Source organism: Pinus tabuliformis, chromosome 6, assembly GCF_031772625.1.
Source record: "Pinus tabuliformis cultivar Carrire ecotype Pingquan chromosome 6, CPIR1, whole genome shotgun sequence".
Lineage (NCBI taxonomy): Eukaryota > Viridiplantae > Streptophyta > Pinopsida > Pinales > Pinaceae > Pinus > Pinus tabuliformis.
Genome location: NC_142292.1, coordinates 464,627,317 through 464,643,321, shown reverse-complemented (window position 1 = coordinate 464,643,321; position 16,005 = coordinate 464,627,317). Strand labels below are relative to the sequence as shown.

General features: G+C 39.3%; 1 protein-coding gene across 1 annotated transcript; it reads right to left on the bottom strand.

The window, feature by feature from the left end:
- Positions 1–14,586: 14,586 nt before the first annotated feature.
- LOC149259325 (uncharacterized) lies at positions 14,587–16,005 on the bottom strand. Its single transcript, XM_089453862.1, has one exon. It carries the CDS (start codon positions 16,003–16,005, stop codon positions 14,587–14,589), a length of 1,419 nt encoding a protein of 472 aa, XP_089309988.1.

The window sequence follows — 16,005 nt, the reverse complement described above, 5'->3', positions numbered from 1 at the left end:
TGAGAAGTTCCAGCTCGATGAGGACTTGCTTATCACTCAACTACTTGTTCTCTTGTTCCAAGTATGTGATGACATACTTGGCTCTCTCCAAATTGTCCATCAATGCTTGGACTTGAGCCTCCTTTTCCTGTATGATGATATCCTTTATTGTTTCTTCATCCTAAGCCTCTAAGTCAATTATTTCCATGACATGATGAGTATGATGTTGCCTCGACTCATCATGCTCTATCAAATCAAAGTGTCTCTTTTTCTCCTCATCATCAAAACTTTCCTCCGACATCTTTTCTTTCCCTTTGTGCAACTGCTACACCCGTACCTGCTCTGTTGATGAAGAAGGAAAATCCATTTCCACATCTTATTGAGCTAGCATTTGCCTATGAGTTGATGAAGAAGGCAAGGTCCCTTCCACATCCTGTGGAGAAAACACTTGCCTTTCAGCTGCAAACAATCTCCTTGTGCCCCTCTGATATGTTATGTAAGTCCCAGGCACCTCGGTAGCTCTAGACTCTTTGGCCTTCTCATCTGTCTTCACCTGAGCAGTGCTAGAAGGTCCTCCTGATTCTTGGGACACTAGTGGAGGAATTTGAGGACCCCTGAAGATGTCATGAGTAATAAATGTCTCCCAAGAGATGTTGAGGAGGCTAAGATGATGAAGCAAAATCATCTTGATCAGGGAATAATGATAGAGACTGCTCATCTACTGAGGGTATGGCTTTTTCTGCACAAAATGGGCCATATTCTCAATATTCCTGAACAAGAAATAAGGGAGGTTTAACATCCTCACCCTGGTAAAATGCATGAGAAGCCTGATGTGATAGGTGTACAATCTGGAAAATCTGCCCTCACAAGTGAAATATTTCATGATGATTTTCATCATGGGGGCATACTTGTCTTCAAGGAATCTGAAAGGAAAAAGCCTTTTCACCTCATTTTTGTACCTGGGTTTGATGTAAGGCTCATAATAGTGTTCATCCAGGTCCTGTGCCTTGTACCACTTCTCCCCTACATTCAGAATCCTGGTTGCATCCGCAATAATGGAAGGTGAAACTATAAATGTCACCCCAGTAAGAGTCACCTTGTTGTCCTGAAGATGGGCTACAAAAAGCCTGGTGAGCTCAGGATGGTGTTGAACTCTCTCTACTTGCTCACAGAACTCATAGCAACCTAGATGTCTGAAACAAGTGACAACTAACTGAGAGGCCTGCAATTCTCTGAGGTTTAATGGCCCTTCCCTAATAATCCTGCTTCCCTTGTGTGGTTTTCTCTAATGCTGAGGTCTATCTGTCGAACTGTCACTGCCTGTGTTTCCTCCTTCCCATAGTCTCTGTCTTCTCTGTCCATGTTTGCAAAGTTTGAGGTTGTACACTCCAAGAAAAGGGATGAAGGGAATGGGTAAGAGTGATTTAGGAGTGATGGAATGGGAGATGACCTTGTGAGGTATTTTGGTAGGTTAGAAAATGAAGGGAAGGGTATGAATTATGAAATTGAGGGAGAGGGGTTTGGGCCCTTTTTTGAAATATAACTTGTGGGATGAAGGATGAGGGGGTATAGAATGTTATGGAGTGATGTAGGGAAGGGGTTTAGGGTTTTAGTGATAGGTGGTGGGAAAAATAGAGGGGATTAGGGTTTCTAGAATGTCATTGAGGGAGAAACTAGGGTTTCACATTTGTCATGGTAAATTCCTTCAAACACTTCAATTGCAACTTCAATGATGAGGTAGAGGGAGTGCACTTACTTGTTTGAGAGATGAGAGGGTTCTTTGGAAGTTTTTATGAAGTTTGGAGGCTTTTTGGTCTTTGCTGCTCAACGCGTAGCGCCAACTACAGACGCACAGCGCCACTTCTCAACGCGCAGTGTAGTGTAATTTTGCACTGCTGAAACCTCCCTATGTGCAGCACCCAACTCAGACGCGTAGTGCCACCCCTTGAACGTGCAGCGCCACCTCTACTGCCTGAAATGCACAGCGCCAAACTGCAGAAGCACAACGACACTTCACCACTACTCCAAACGCGCAACGCCAACCTCCAGAAGCACAACGCCACTTCTCCTTGGCCCAAAACTCACTCAACCTCTCCTCTTTTCCTCACTTTTTGACTCCTTCTTTTCCAAATGAGAATGATGAACTTGAAAATGAAATGTGACACCTTATATAGGAGTAGATTTTGATTTTTCACTAGAAAAACCCACTTTCTAATGTTTCTTGACCTTTTTCAAATCTCTGTTTTTAATGCCTTTCCTTCTTTGTTTCTTTTCAGGTGGATGATGCTCAACTTGAACTGATTTTTGTAGTGTTTCTTTGTCTTGTAGCAAGGAGAGATGCATTGGTGCAGCCAGGATCATTTATTACATAAAGTGACTTAAAATTACATAAGAAATACAAATTAACTCAAAATACTCTGTTTTCACCTCAAAAACATGTTTTTTTAAGGTGAAAATTACATTAGTTAAAAAGATAATTATATAATGACTATGACTTACTAGCCATCATGATTGACTTATTTATCATCCTCATACCCTTGCTGTCCTTTATTTACACTTTTAAATCATGCTCTTGGCCTTGGAAATGAAACCCTAAGACCTACTGAAACATGCCCTATGACCTAATGAAAGCATGATTGCAAATTGACCATGAAACCTTAACTGAAGACAACCTGAAGAAGGGTCAGCAAGTATACTCTATGAGGGAGAAATTATATTTTCTGAAGAGAAGACAACCATCAATGGATCAGTTTGACATGACCTAATGAAATGATGTAAAAATTTCAGTATGGGACCCCTAAAATGAAAATGCAAAGAGCAAATTTGATCCCTGATGGAAGTATGCAGATACTGACACTAACATTGGCCTTATTGGGGATGGAAGATCCTTGGAGGTTTCAAGAACACCGTAGACCAAGTGCCTAGCTGATTGGGCCAAATATGGTCAAACAAACAGAAGACTAAAACAAGGAAAACCCCCTTTTTTTACAAATTTTAAAGAAAAATGACTCAATACAAACTGAAAACTGACTCACAACCGACTCTAAACTTGACTATAAACCAAATCAACCAAACTTGACACAAATCATTCAAGATTTATAGCCTTCACTTCGAGCCCCAAGCTTAGATGACAGTGTACTTGAAACCTTGCAAGGAAAAGCAAACTGGTATATACAATGAAGGTGAAGTAACTTCAGGGAACAACCTCAAAAGTAGTAGTGTTTCAAGAGCCTACCATTCACTAGTCCTCCTGAAAATTCTTGACCATCCATTTCCTTTAACAAAAATGCATTCTATCCTCGATAAGCTGAGATTTTATATAGTCCTTTCCATAGATTGTCAAACTTACCATGCTTTCCTTTTTCCTCATTCTGTGCATCCCACCGCAGCACTACATCTTCCAGCTGAAACTTTTCTGCTTTGGTTTTGCGTCATAAATTTTCTTTATCTTCTCTTGCAACTGGAAAGTGTTTTGGGAAACCTCTTCCCTTGTTTGCTGAAGGTGAATCATTTGATTAATTCTACACTGAATATCATCCTCTTCGCTGCCAGCTTCCTGTAATAATCTCATGACCGGGACTGCAAGTGATGTGGGAAATACTGTATCAGTACCATAAACCAACTCAAAAGGTGACATACCTATTTATTTTTCGCTTCTCACTCTGTCGGCCCACAAGGCATTAACAAGATTTCGATGCCAATTCTTCTTGTTTGCCTCCAACATTTTCTTGATAATGTTCACCAAGTATTTATTTGATGACTCAGCCAATCCATTGCCCTGCGGGTAGTATGCCGTGGAAAGACCCAATGTAAAATTGTACTTGTTGCAAAACTCAACCATCCTCTTTGACTTAAATGGTAATGCATTATTTGTTATAATTTTGTCAGGGCAACCAAAACGAGACAAGATATTAGATTCTAAAAATTGGATAATTACCGTGTCCATGGCTTGCCTTGTTGGAATGGCCTCAATCCACTTGGTGAAGTAATTGGTAGCTGTCACAATCCATCTGTGTTGTGCTGATGATGTAGGATGGATTTATCCTATGAAATAAAGTTCCCACTGCTGGAAAGGTGCATTTATTTCAACTGGATTCAGAGGAAGAGGAAGCAACTTTCTTTTTCCTTAAAAAACTTGGCATTCATGGCAGCTCATAATTGTCTTATATAAATCTGAAAACAAAGTTGGCCAATAATATCCTGCTCTCAACACTTTGTTAGCTGTTGTTTTCCAAAACAAATGATCGCCACAATCACCTCTATGAAAATCATTCATTACCTGCTGAGCTTCATCTTCAACCAAACAATTAATAAGAACTCCTCCCGGATCTTTCCAATAAAGAGCACTATTTAAAATGTAGAATTTTGCAGACTTTAGTTTTATTGATCTACCTTTATTTCTTGACATTCCGGGAGGTAGCGAAAGATGCTGAAGAACATAAATTATATCAGAATACCAAGGTGATTTGAGAAACATTTTTGATACTTGAACGAGTGAACCATCATCTTCATCATCTGACATTGATGCAATGAGGTTTATGTCTAGAGCGTGCAAATTTGATTCAGACATTAGTTTTGCCAAGCCTTGTCCTTTGATCAGTTTGGTAGGCTTAATCTCAAGATCATACTCCAACATTGCTACTATCCACTTACCTCTTCTTCCCTCTGCATCAATTTGCACGAGAAAATCCTTGACAGCTGCATTAGGAACATATGCTATGGTGTGTGAAAGTAGAATGTATACTCTGAAATCCTTCAATGCTTTTATAAGAGCCAGAGCTTGTTTTTCAATGATATTATAATGCAAGACAACATCTCGAATAGTCCTACTGAAAAAAACAATGGGTTGCTCCACCTGATCCCTTTTTTGCATCAACACCGCAGCCATGGTGTGCTCAGATGCAAATGAAAATATAATAAAATCATGAGTATAATCAGGATTGATCAAGACTGGGGATGTGGTCAAAGCAAACTTTACCAAATTGAACGATTTCATGGCATCCTCGGTCCATTTCACAGTGTTGTCCTTTTTCAACATATTAGTTAATTCACGTAAATGCTCAGCCAAATTTGGTATAAATCTACATAAGAAATTAATCTTACCATTAAAAGCCTAAATCTCCTTTTTGTTGCACAGAAATTCTATTTGCTAGATTGCCTCCACGCTTGAAGGATCAATGCTAATACCATCTTTAGAAACTATATGACTAAGGAGTTTACCCTTGTCCATGGCAAAAAGACTCTTTTTTGGGTTTAGAGAAATCCCGAACTTCCTACATTTCTGAAAGACAATCCTTGAGTGGTGCAAATGCTCATCATTAGAACCAGAAAATACCTCTAGATCATCTAAATAGACTACCAAGAAAACATCCTTCTCATTAGCAAAAGCTATGTCCACCGCCTGCTGAAAAGTGGCTCCGACATTCTTCAACCCAAATGGAATGTTGGCATACTAAAAAGTTCCCCATGGTGTTGTGAAGGTAGTTTTGTCTTGGTCTCTTTCATGCACCAAGATCTGATTATAGCTTGAGTAGCCATCTAGTAGTGACATCCGTGATGCTCCAACTACTCTTTGTAGAATATGGTCCATCTTAGGAAGAGGGTAATTATCCTTTAAGGACACTTTGTTGAGGTTCCGAAAATCTATGCACAACCTTATTTCTCCGGTCTTCTTTCGTACCGGGACCAAATTTGAAATCCAATCAGAAAATCTAATTGGAACAATGATGCTAGCTTTAAACAATCTATTTACCTCTTTCTCGATGGATGGCAGTAGCTTTGGATTGATTCTTCTCAACTTTTGTCTAAAAGGTTTTTGATTCGGCTTGATAGGAATAGTATGCTGAATGATATTCTTGTCATACACTTTCAAATCTGAATAATCCCATGCAAAAACATCAGAAAATTCAGAAAGTAACCTAACATACTTAGCCTTTACTTTGGGAGACAATGTTTTTGATAACTTTACAAGCTTGGGCTGGTTAGCTATTCCAAGATTTACATCTTCAACTCCTTTGTCCATAGGAACTAAGGTCAGTTTTCTCGCCACATCATCCTGATCAAAGAGATCCTCTAAAGGTATGAGACCTCTAGGAATAATATTATCCTTTAGCTGTAAAACCTCCATCTGATTTACCTCAATATCTTGTTCATCGGAATCACAAACATCATCAATGAAAGCATTTTTAAACTTTCCTTCATTCTGCAAAAAGGCATTAATTTCATTGTCATCCCAAAAAACTTGCCAATACCTCAAATTATCAGGAACAACAGGCCTATGTTTGACATGAATTTCAAATTTGTTGCTAGAATTCATTGGAATCTTCAAATTGCTAGTTGCAGTGGCTAGTGAATCTGCAATGATGTTTTGAGTCTGGGGTACCGCTGTCAAGGTATATTCCAGAAACATCTTCAAAATATCTAGAATTGCATTTCTGTAGGCTCTCATCCACAGATGTTTTGCTTGATATTCTCCTTTTACTTGTTTAATCACCAGCTCTGAATCACCATAAAAAGAAATCCTTTTTGCATCCAGTTTCTTTAAAATTTTAAGACCTGTAATCAAAGCCTCATACTCTGCTTCATTATTAGAGCAATCAAAAGCTAACTTGTAGGAACATACTCTAACATTACTTGGGACTTTGGCAAGCTAGAAAGCAGGGCTTCGAATCCAAATTCCAATAACAACACCGTCTTTACCCATAGTGCCATTGAAGTCCATGCTCCAAAGGCCAGCTTCATCTTCTAGATGTTGGAATTCTGTTTCTTTCTCAACCTTACCTTTGCTGATTACTTCATTTTTCTACTCTTCACTGACCTTTTGCTGCTGTGTAGGCTTCTCAGAAGAAATTGCTATTTTTTCTTTTTCTTGATTAAGAACTGCTCTAAAATTCTCGGAAATTTCTGGTACATCATCTACTTCTACAAGCTGAATATATACATCAATCCACTATCAGAGTACAAAACAAAGGACTCTAAATTAGTATGTACAACATTCATCGAATGATTCATAGGATTCTCTTTACTAGAGATCATATACTTCATTTTCTTTTCCAGGCACAACTTTCTCAATTGACCGAAAACAGGGATGGTAGCACAAGAGAAGTCAAGTTGTAAAGTTCCTTTGATTTTATCTCCCCACGATCTAGATAAAAGCATACGAAATCGAGGCAGTATATCAGCAACTATTTGATCAATCCAACTCAAAGATTCATTGCAAAATAGACTTTGCTCAAAATGAACATCAAACTCAATATCTTGCAGAGTGTCTAACCTTTCCAGGAGTGAATGAACACGAGGAATGAAAACTTCACTTGATTTTTCTTCCGCTACACTGAGTTTCTCTGTAGCTTTCTTAGATTTCTGCCCAATTTGTTGAGGATCACTGACAATGGCTGGAGGATTCAGATCTAGATTGGATCTGGTGTACTTTCGCGAAGCTAATATGCTCAATTTTGAAATTTTATATATTGCTTTACAACTTTCCAATTCAGCCTAGTAAATTCTAAAACTCATCATCCATAAGCTTAAGAATTCAAATGAAAGATACTACCGGGGTGATTAATCTTTTGATCCCCAGTATGGTCGCCACTATGTTATCACCTGGATTGAACTTTAGGCTGAAGGAAGGCAATGCTAGGGTAACCACAAACCATGCTTAGCCAAGTAGCTAGCCCTACTAGGCTAGGAGAGGGCTCTCTTCGTAAGGATCTCAGCCAAGATGACTGGATCAGGAAAAGGATATTAGGCTAGGTATAGTAGCACAAGGTTTGATTTGATTTTGAAGGGGTTTTGTTGGATCAGGAGGAGCTAGACAGTTAGGGCTAGGGAATTAGGTCAAAATTGCAGGGTGTTCAATGGGGCAAGGTAGGCATAAGGTTTAGCACTATAGGGCTTGATGGGTGAGGTGTTTTAAGATTGGTGAGAAGTTAGGAAGAGCATGTGATTACCATGGATCCTTCCTAGACTGTAGAAAACATATAATGGTGAATATTTCCCCAAAGCAGAGCAGTGATGTAATGAATTCTGCCTATCAACTTGAAAACATTCACTTAGAAGAAATGAAATGAGTAATGAAGTACAAAAAAAATATTAACATATGATCACAAGAGAAGAAACTGAACTAAACTCCATACCACATGGATCCCAAAGAAATAGCTGCAATTTTTATTAATCTCTTGCTAAACTGCTACGAAATGATGTACAATCAAGGCATAAGCATCCAGCTGAGCCCAACCCTTTACAATGAGAAAGAAGAAGAATATATAGGCATTGTTTCAACCTCCTCCCATCCTCAGGGGTCGAATCCCTAAGATGAGGAGCTAATCTAACCAACACTGAACAAGAAACAGGAATATAGGCATCTTAACAACTTGCCTCTAAAAGTGAAAAACTGATTCATTTGAGCTCAAATTGACTTTTAATCTAATGAATCTATTCTCTACTACTAATTATCCATCATATTTACAATCCAAGTCATCATTTACAATATTAAAACATCCTCCATGAGATAAAATCCATGAACATAGTTAAAACAAAGAAAAATAGCCATCCTATGCAAAATTTGCCCTATGGGCAGCGCCATTGGCCCAACGAGTAGCACCACTTTCAGGTCCTTTTTGGAGGCCTTCCCAGCATCCAAATTGAGCTCATGATAGCTTATTGGAAATATCATCAAGTCTAATTTCCAAAACACCTGGAATTTCTTCATTTGAAGCTCATTTGACCCCTAAAACGTTGATTCTCCCAATACTACTTCTGTGTATCCAAAAAGTGGTAGAAAGGTCATTTTTAGGGTGTTTTTTGACCTTTTGGTGGACCAATTCTATCCCAAAAACTTAGCAAATCCATAGGGTGCATTTAATCATCGCTCTGAATCCAAAATGCAAGCCATTTGTCCATTGGGTGGCCCTAGGAAAAGCGCAATGCCATTGAGCCAGATTTTCTGTGTGTGCAATTTCCAAAATTTGCAAAAAACAAAATCTTCTCCAAACTTGACCAAAATTGGTGAGCAACACCATCATCAAACATATTGATGAGCCAAGGAAGCTTCAGCAAGCAAACTAAGCCTATCCTCCTCTTTTTTTCCCTTTAGAGCCCGCCTTAGCCTAGCTTTCATCTTTTGACCCTCATGTTGCAAATTTTGTTTCGGGTCTTATAATGGTAGGCCCTATGCTTGATCATCTGGTTCTCCCTATTGGCCTTCTGCAACAACTTCTCTAGGTGAAAATTGACTCTCTCATGCCAAGTCACTCTATCATCCTCAATTTCCTTCTCAATAGGAGTCAAAGTGACCTGTGCCTCCTTGTTACCTTGTCATTTTACCTTGAGAAGTTCCAGCTCCATGAGGACCTGCTTGTCACTCAACTGCTTCTTCTCTTGTTCCAAATATGTGATGACATACTTGGCTCTCTCCAAATCGTCCATCAATGCTTGGACTTGAGCCTCCTTTTCCTGTATGATGATGTCCTTTATTATTTCTTCATCCTGAGCCTCTAAGTCAATTATTTCCATGCCATGATGAGTATAATGCTACTCCGGCTCATCGTGCTCCGTCAAATCAAAGTCTCTCTTTTTATCCTCATCATCAAAACTTTCCTCGGGCATCTTTTCTTTCCCTTTGTGTAGCTATTGCACCTGTACCTGATGTCCTTTTTTTTTAAAACCTTTTTAAAACTCTTTAAATAGTTATTCATATGTTTTATTCCTTATTTATATTTGCTATTTATTTATTAATTTGTTAATGACTCTATATATAGTTAATTATACATTTTATTCTAATATTTATAGTTTCTATGTATTTATTTAATTGTTAATTTCTTTTAACAACCAATTAAATTAAATTATTTATATATTTATTTAGTCCCTTATTATAACTAACTTCCTATTAAATTAAATTATTTATATTATTTATATATTTATTTTCGAGGTAAGGACCCTAGTCCATTTTAGCCGTTGGCTTAGCTAGCTGTTGGAGACTTTGCTCAAGCTATTTAACATGCAAAACTGGATCTGGCTCTTCAACTTCTCCTGACGATGAACCACACTGGTTGGTTCGAAACGCGTTGAAAAATGACAGATCTTGTGATTTATGCCGAAAAATCTCTCATAAACCTAATATGGATCACAGAAGCCTCAATTCAACAAAGTCAAATCCCCTTCCACATCCTGTGGAGCTAGCATCTGCCTATGAGTTGATGAAGAAGGCAAGGTCCCTTCCACATCCTATGGAGAAAACACTTGCCTTTCAGCTGCAAACAACCTCCCTGTGCCCCTCTGATATGTCATGTAAGTCTCGGGCACCTTGGTAGCTCTAGTCTCTTTGGCCTTCTCGTCTGTCTTCACTTGAGCAGTGCTAGAAGGTCCTCCTGATTCTTGGGACACTGGTGGAGGAATTTGAGGACCCGTGAAGATGTCATGAGCAATAAATGTCTCCCAAGAGATGTTGAGGAGGCTAAGATGATGAAGCACAATCATCTTGATTAGGGAATAATGATAGAGACTACTCATCTGCTAAGGGTATGGCTTTTTCTGCATAACTCGGGCCATCTTCTCAATATTCCTGAACAAGAAATAAGGGAGGTTTAACATCCTCACCCTGGTAAAATGCATGAGAAGCCTGATGTGATAGGTGTACAATCTGGAAAATCTACCTTCACAAGTGAAATATTTCATGATGATTTTCAACATGGGGGCATACTTGTCTTCAAAGAATCTAAAAGGTAAAAGCCTTTTCACCTCATTTCTGTACTTGCGTTTGGTGTAAGGCTCATAATAGTGTTCATATAGGTCCTGTGCCTTGTACCACTTCTCCCCTACATTTGGAATCTTGGTTGCATCCACAATAACAGAAGGTGAAACTGTAAATGTCACCCCAGCAGGAGTCACCTTGTTGTCCTGAAGATGGGCTACAAAGAGCCTGGTGAGCTCAGGATGGTGTTGAACTCTCTCTACTTGCTCACAGAACTCATAGCACCCTAGATGTATGAAACAAGTGACAACTAACTGAGAGGCCTGCAATTCTCTGAGGTTTAATGGCTCTTCCCTAATAATCCTACCTCCCTTGTGTGGTTTTCTCTGATGCTGAGGTCTATCTATCGAACTGTCACTGCCTATGTTTTCCTCCTCCTCATAGTCTCTGTCTTCTCTGTCCATGTTTGCAAAGTTTGAGGTTGTACACTCCAAGAAAAGGGATGAAGGGAATGAGTAAGAGTGATTTAGGAGTGAGGGAATGGGAGATGACCTTGTGAGGTATTTTGGTAGGCTAGAAAATGAAGGGAAGGGTATGAATTATGAAAGTGAGGGAGAGGGGTTTGGGCCCTTTTTTGAAATATAACTTGTGGGATGAAGGATGAGGGGGTATAGAATGTTATGGAGTGATGTAGGGAAGGGGTTTAGGGTTTTAGTGATAGGTGGTGGGAAAAATAGAGGGGATTAGGGTTTCTAGAATGTCATTGAGGGAGAAACTAGGGTTTCACATTTGTCATGGTAAATTCCTTCAAACACTTCAATTGCAACTTCAATGATGAGGTAGAGGGAGTGCACTTACTTGTTTGAGAGATGAGAGGGTTCTTTGGAAGTTTTTATAAAGTTTGCAGGCTTTTTGGTCTTTTCTACTCAACGCACAGCACGAACTACAGACGTGCAACGCCACTTCTCAACGCGCAACATAGTGTAATTTTGCACTGTTGAAACCTCCCTACATGCAGCGCCACCCCCTGAATGTACATCGCCATCTCCACTGCCTGAAACGCGCAACACCAAACTGCAGAAGCACATCGACACTTCACCATTGCTCCAAACGCACAACACCAACCTTCAAAAGTGCAGTGCCACTTCTCCTTAGCCCAAAACTCACTCAACTTCTCCTCTTTTCCTCACTTTTTGACTCCTTCTTTGCCAAATGAGAATGATGAACTTAAAAATGAAATGTGACACCTTATATAGGAGTATATTTTGATTTTTCACTAGAAAAACCCACTTCCTAATGTTTCTTGACCTTTTTCAGATCTCTGTTTTTAATGCCTTTCCTTCTTTCTTTCTTTTCAGGTGGATGATGCTCAAATTGAATTGATTTTTGCAGTGTTTCTTTGTCTTGTAGCAAGGAGAGATGCATTGGTGTAGTCCGGATCATTTATTACATAAAGTGACTTAAAATTACATAAGAAATACAAATTAACTCAAAATACTCCGTTTTCACCTCAAAAACATGTTTTTTTGAAGTGAAAATTACATTAGTTAGAAAGATAATTATATAGTGACTATGACTTACTAGCCATCATGCTTGACTTATTTATCATCCTCATACCCTTTCTGCCCTTTATTTACACTTTTAAATCATGCTCTTGACCTTGGAAATGAAACCCTAAGACCTAATGAAACATGCCCTATGACCTAATGAAAGCATGATTGCAAATTGACCATGAAACCATAACTGAAGACAACCTGAAGAAGGGTCAGCAAGTATACTCTATGAGGGAGAAATTAGATTTTCTGAAGAGAAGACAACCATCAGTGGATCAGTTTGACATGACCTAATGAAATGATGTAAAAATTTCAGTATGGGACCCCTAAAATGAAAATGCAAAGAGCAAATTTGATCCCTGATGGAAGTATGCAGATACTGACACTAACACATGAGACAGTGAAGCCCATTGGTAGGATTCTTGAAGTGTTAAAAGATAAAGGCATTAGGATTTTATGTAAATTAAAGGAGCGTGGGCCAAATTCAAAGGAAATTCACCAAGGGAAGTGGCTAAGAACAGGTGGGCCATTCCCGGAACCTCGGAAGCCCATAAGTTATTTGAAACAAAATTCATTTTATAAAATGTTAGAGGAACTAGGGAATCCGAGCTCCAACTCAGCAGTGACATAAGTGGGACCAACAGGTGGAAAATAGGTAAAAGCAATATGGAATCATTCTAAGGTGTTGTAGTGGTGCTCATAAGTCGGCCAACAGATTGTGTTGACATGGAGTGTGTGGTCCAGGTTGGAAGCCTGAAAGCTTGTAAGGTGAATATAATTCATTTAAAAGGGTATATGAGAATGCGAGAATCTAGGATCCATCTTAGCTGTGACACATATATATGAAGTGGGGCCTTATGAACGAGTAAGCGATGAATTTACGTGTGATTGGTGACCAAGGGCCATGTGCAATAAACAAAGGAAACTATCTCCCATAGGGTAGAAGGGAGGTATAGTGCCTAGAGGCCTAGCTGCTAGTCACACCATTCGGTCCTATCGAGGAGAACATGTGAAAGAGCCAAGGGAGAAGTACTGAGGCACAAGTGGGCCAAGCTGAAAGCCCGAAATCTAGAAAGCTCGTAAGATGTATGAAATAAATTTTACAAATGGTTATGGGTAGCAATGTTAAACAATAGGAATTGTCTGGATGGCTAGTGGCAACAAGATACATAGTACCTAATCCAAGTGATTGTAAACTACATTATTAAGTTCACGACTATAAGAAATAGTTAGTGCTAGAGTCTTTCTATGTCTCCAATACTAGAATTGTGATAGTCCATGCTTGGTATATTCTATGTAATGTTGTAAAAACAAATGGTCCCATGAGATCATGTCGAGGTGCATGAATATAATATTGATTTAATTATTGAGAATGATTATTGTAATTAAAAAAAAAAGAGAGAATAAAACTGAAGTGAAGGAATGCGTATACCGAATAGATATGACACTCTTGTGCATAATATAGTGTCCTGATCCTACCTCTAATCAAGCACAATTGGGCGTTGAAGAAATACCAAACCCTTTTGCATTAGACTTATGCTATGAAAAAGTTGGAAACTCTCAAATTGGACTTACGATCTCTCGAAATATGATGACTAGAATTGTTTTTTTGTATTCTTGTAGATAGACTCTTTTTGAAACTGAGTAAAGACCACAAATAAGGAATTATATATATATATATATATATATATATATACATATCTATGCGTTTGTAGTAACATTGAATGACAAATTAGTTTTCACACAATTAAGAGACATTTCTGCAAATTAAGGAAATGACCTTAAATGAAACCTACTCCAGAATGTCAAAAAAAGATCTATTTGTGAAATGGAAATTAAAAGAGTGAGTATGCACTTCATTACTAGGCTAAGGAACTATTTTTTTTTATTTTTTTTTTCCACAGGAAAAAATAGCGAACTTTCTATTAAAAATAGATAGTTACAAAGCATATGCAGAGCATTGCAGACAGACTTGTTTTTCGCCATGATGGGTGAAAAAAGAAGTCTTGACTGATTGTCATTACATTCCAAAGGAGAAAATGCGCACCAGTCTCATCAACCAAGGAATAGGAGCAAAACGCCTCCACCTGAGAATACACACCTCCCGGGAACTGATTCACGCAGAGAGGAACTGGTAAAAAGCGGAGGCTGAGAGACCAAAAGTAAAGCGCAGCGTACAGCGTCCCCAAAGAAACTCATAGATTAGAGACAAAACAGAGAGGGCTCCCAACGACCCGGGCCTCCTATTCGAAGGAAAACCAGCCCAGGAGCCCTGAAGAAATGGTTCATTAAAGAAGTATAAACAAAAAGAAAAAAGAAACGAACTATGTACAGGAAAAATAACAGATACTGTTAAATCAAAACTTATGCAAAAATGGGCTGTTCGAGCAGACAAATCAACCCATTTTTTTCCTCCAAAACTGTCCAGGACCCCAAATCTTTATCAACACCCACTTTGGAGAGTCGATCAGCTTCATAATTTCTTTCCCTGTAGATATGGCAGAGAGAAATCTCCGAGAAACGACATTTAAGGCGTGAGACTTCTTTAAGCAGAGGGAGCAGGATGAAATTTCTGCATTGATGAGTCCCGTTAAACCATTTCACAGTGTTCATTGAATCCCCAAAGATCTGGACTTCTCTCACATTCCTAAGGATGAGCCAACAGAGTAGGGAGTGTAGGGCTTTCAATTCTGCAAAGTTATTGGAGCCCTGTCCAAGACCGACAGAAGCTTTTACAACCTTATCCTCTGATAAATGAATAATCAAACCAGTCCCACAGCGACCACTAATGTCTGAGGCACCGTCAAAATAAGCCCACGACATTGTATATCTGATAAATTCTTGGCGAATAGCTCTGGTAGAAGGAGGATCTAGCGGAACCGGGATACTTTCATAAATAGCAGCTCCTTCTGCGGCAAGACGACCAATCGGGAAAACAGAATCCTTAAAAATAACTTGATTCCTAGCAAGCCAAGTCCCCCAGGTAATGAGAAGTGGAATGGATCTCTCTCTGTCGTTTGTGGCTTCATTCCACCACCTCTGCCAAGCTTCCAAGAGCCCCTGCCCTTCCCATCTGAAAGGAATTTTTAGCAGCCTTAACATTTCGGCCCAAAGGCTAGTATTAAAAGGACAAAGAAGGAACAGGTGCTGAGCTGATTCAACACTATCTTTACAGAGGGGGCACCAGCCAGGACCAATCCTACCTCTTCTTTGAAGAAAATCCCAAGTAGGGACTTTCTGGAGCAGAACACACCAGAAGAACAGTCTCGATTTGGCTGGCCCTTTTAACTTCCAAAGCAGTTTAAACCACCAATCCGGATTCTCCCACCCTTTTTGAGACATCATCCATTTATAACCCATCTTTGGGGAATAAAGCCCATTCTGGGCAAAGACCCATCTGAGTTCATCCGGAGAGTCAGAGAGCCTGACTGAGGAGTTGAGAAGGTCCCTTCTGAATAGATCCCATTCCTCCAGCCATTCTTCATCCAAATGTAAGTCTCTTCCCTGAATCCATCCTTGGCTCCAAATGGAGGAAGCCCGAGGATCAGCCACCTGGTTTAAAGTGTAGAGCCCCCTGTCTTTTAAAGCCGAAACCAACCCCTGAGAAAGAGAGAAAATCTCAGTACAACCTATCCATGGATCTCTACCCAGCCTGATCTGAGTTCCATCCCCCACACTCCAAGCCAAGAACTTCTCTGTAATTTTAATAGAGGCAACCACAACTTTCCAAACCACCGATGAGTTTTTGGAAGTCTTTTGCGGCAATCTGATCCAATCTAGCAT

Coding starts and splice junctions, on each gene's coding strand:
- LOC149259325 (XM_089453862.1), bottom strand. CDS start 16,005: ATGCTAGATTGGATCAGATTGCCGCAAAAGACTTCCAAAAACTCATCG.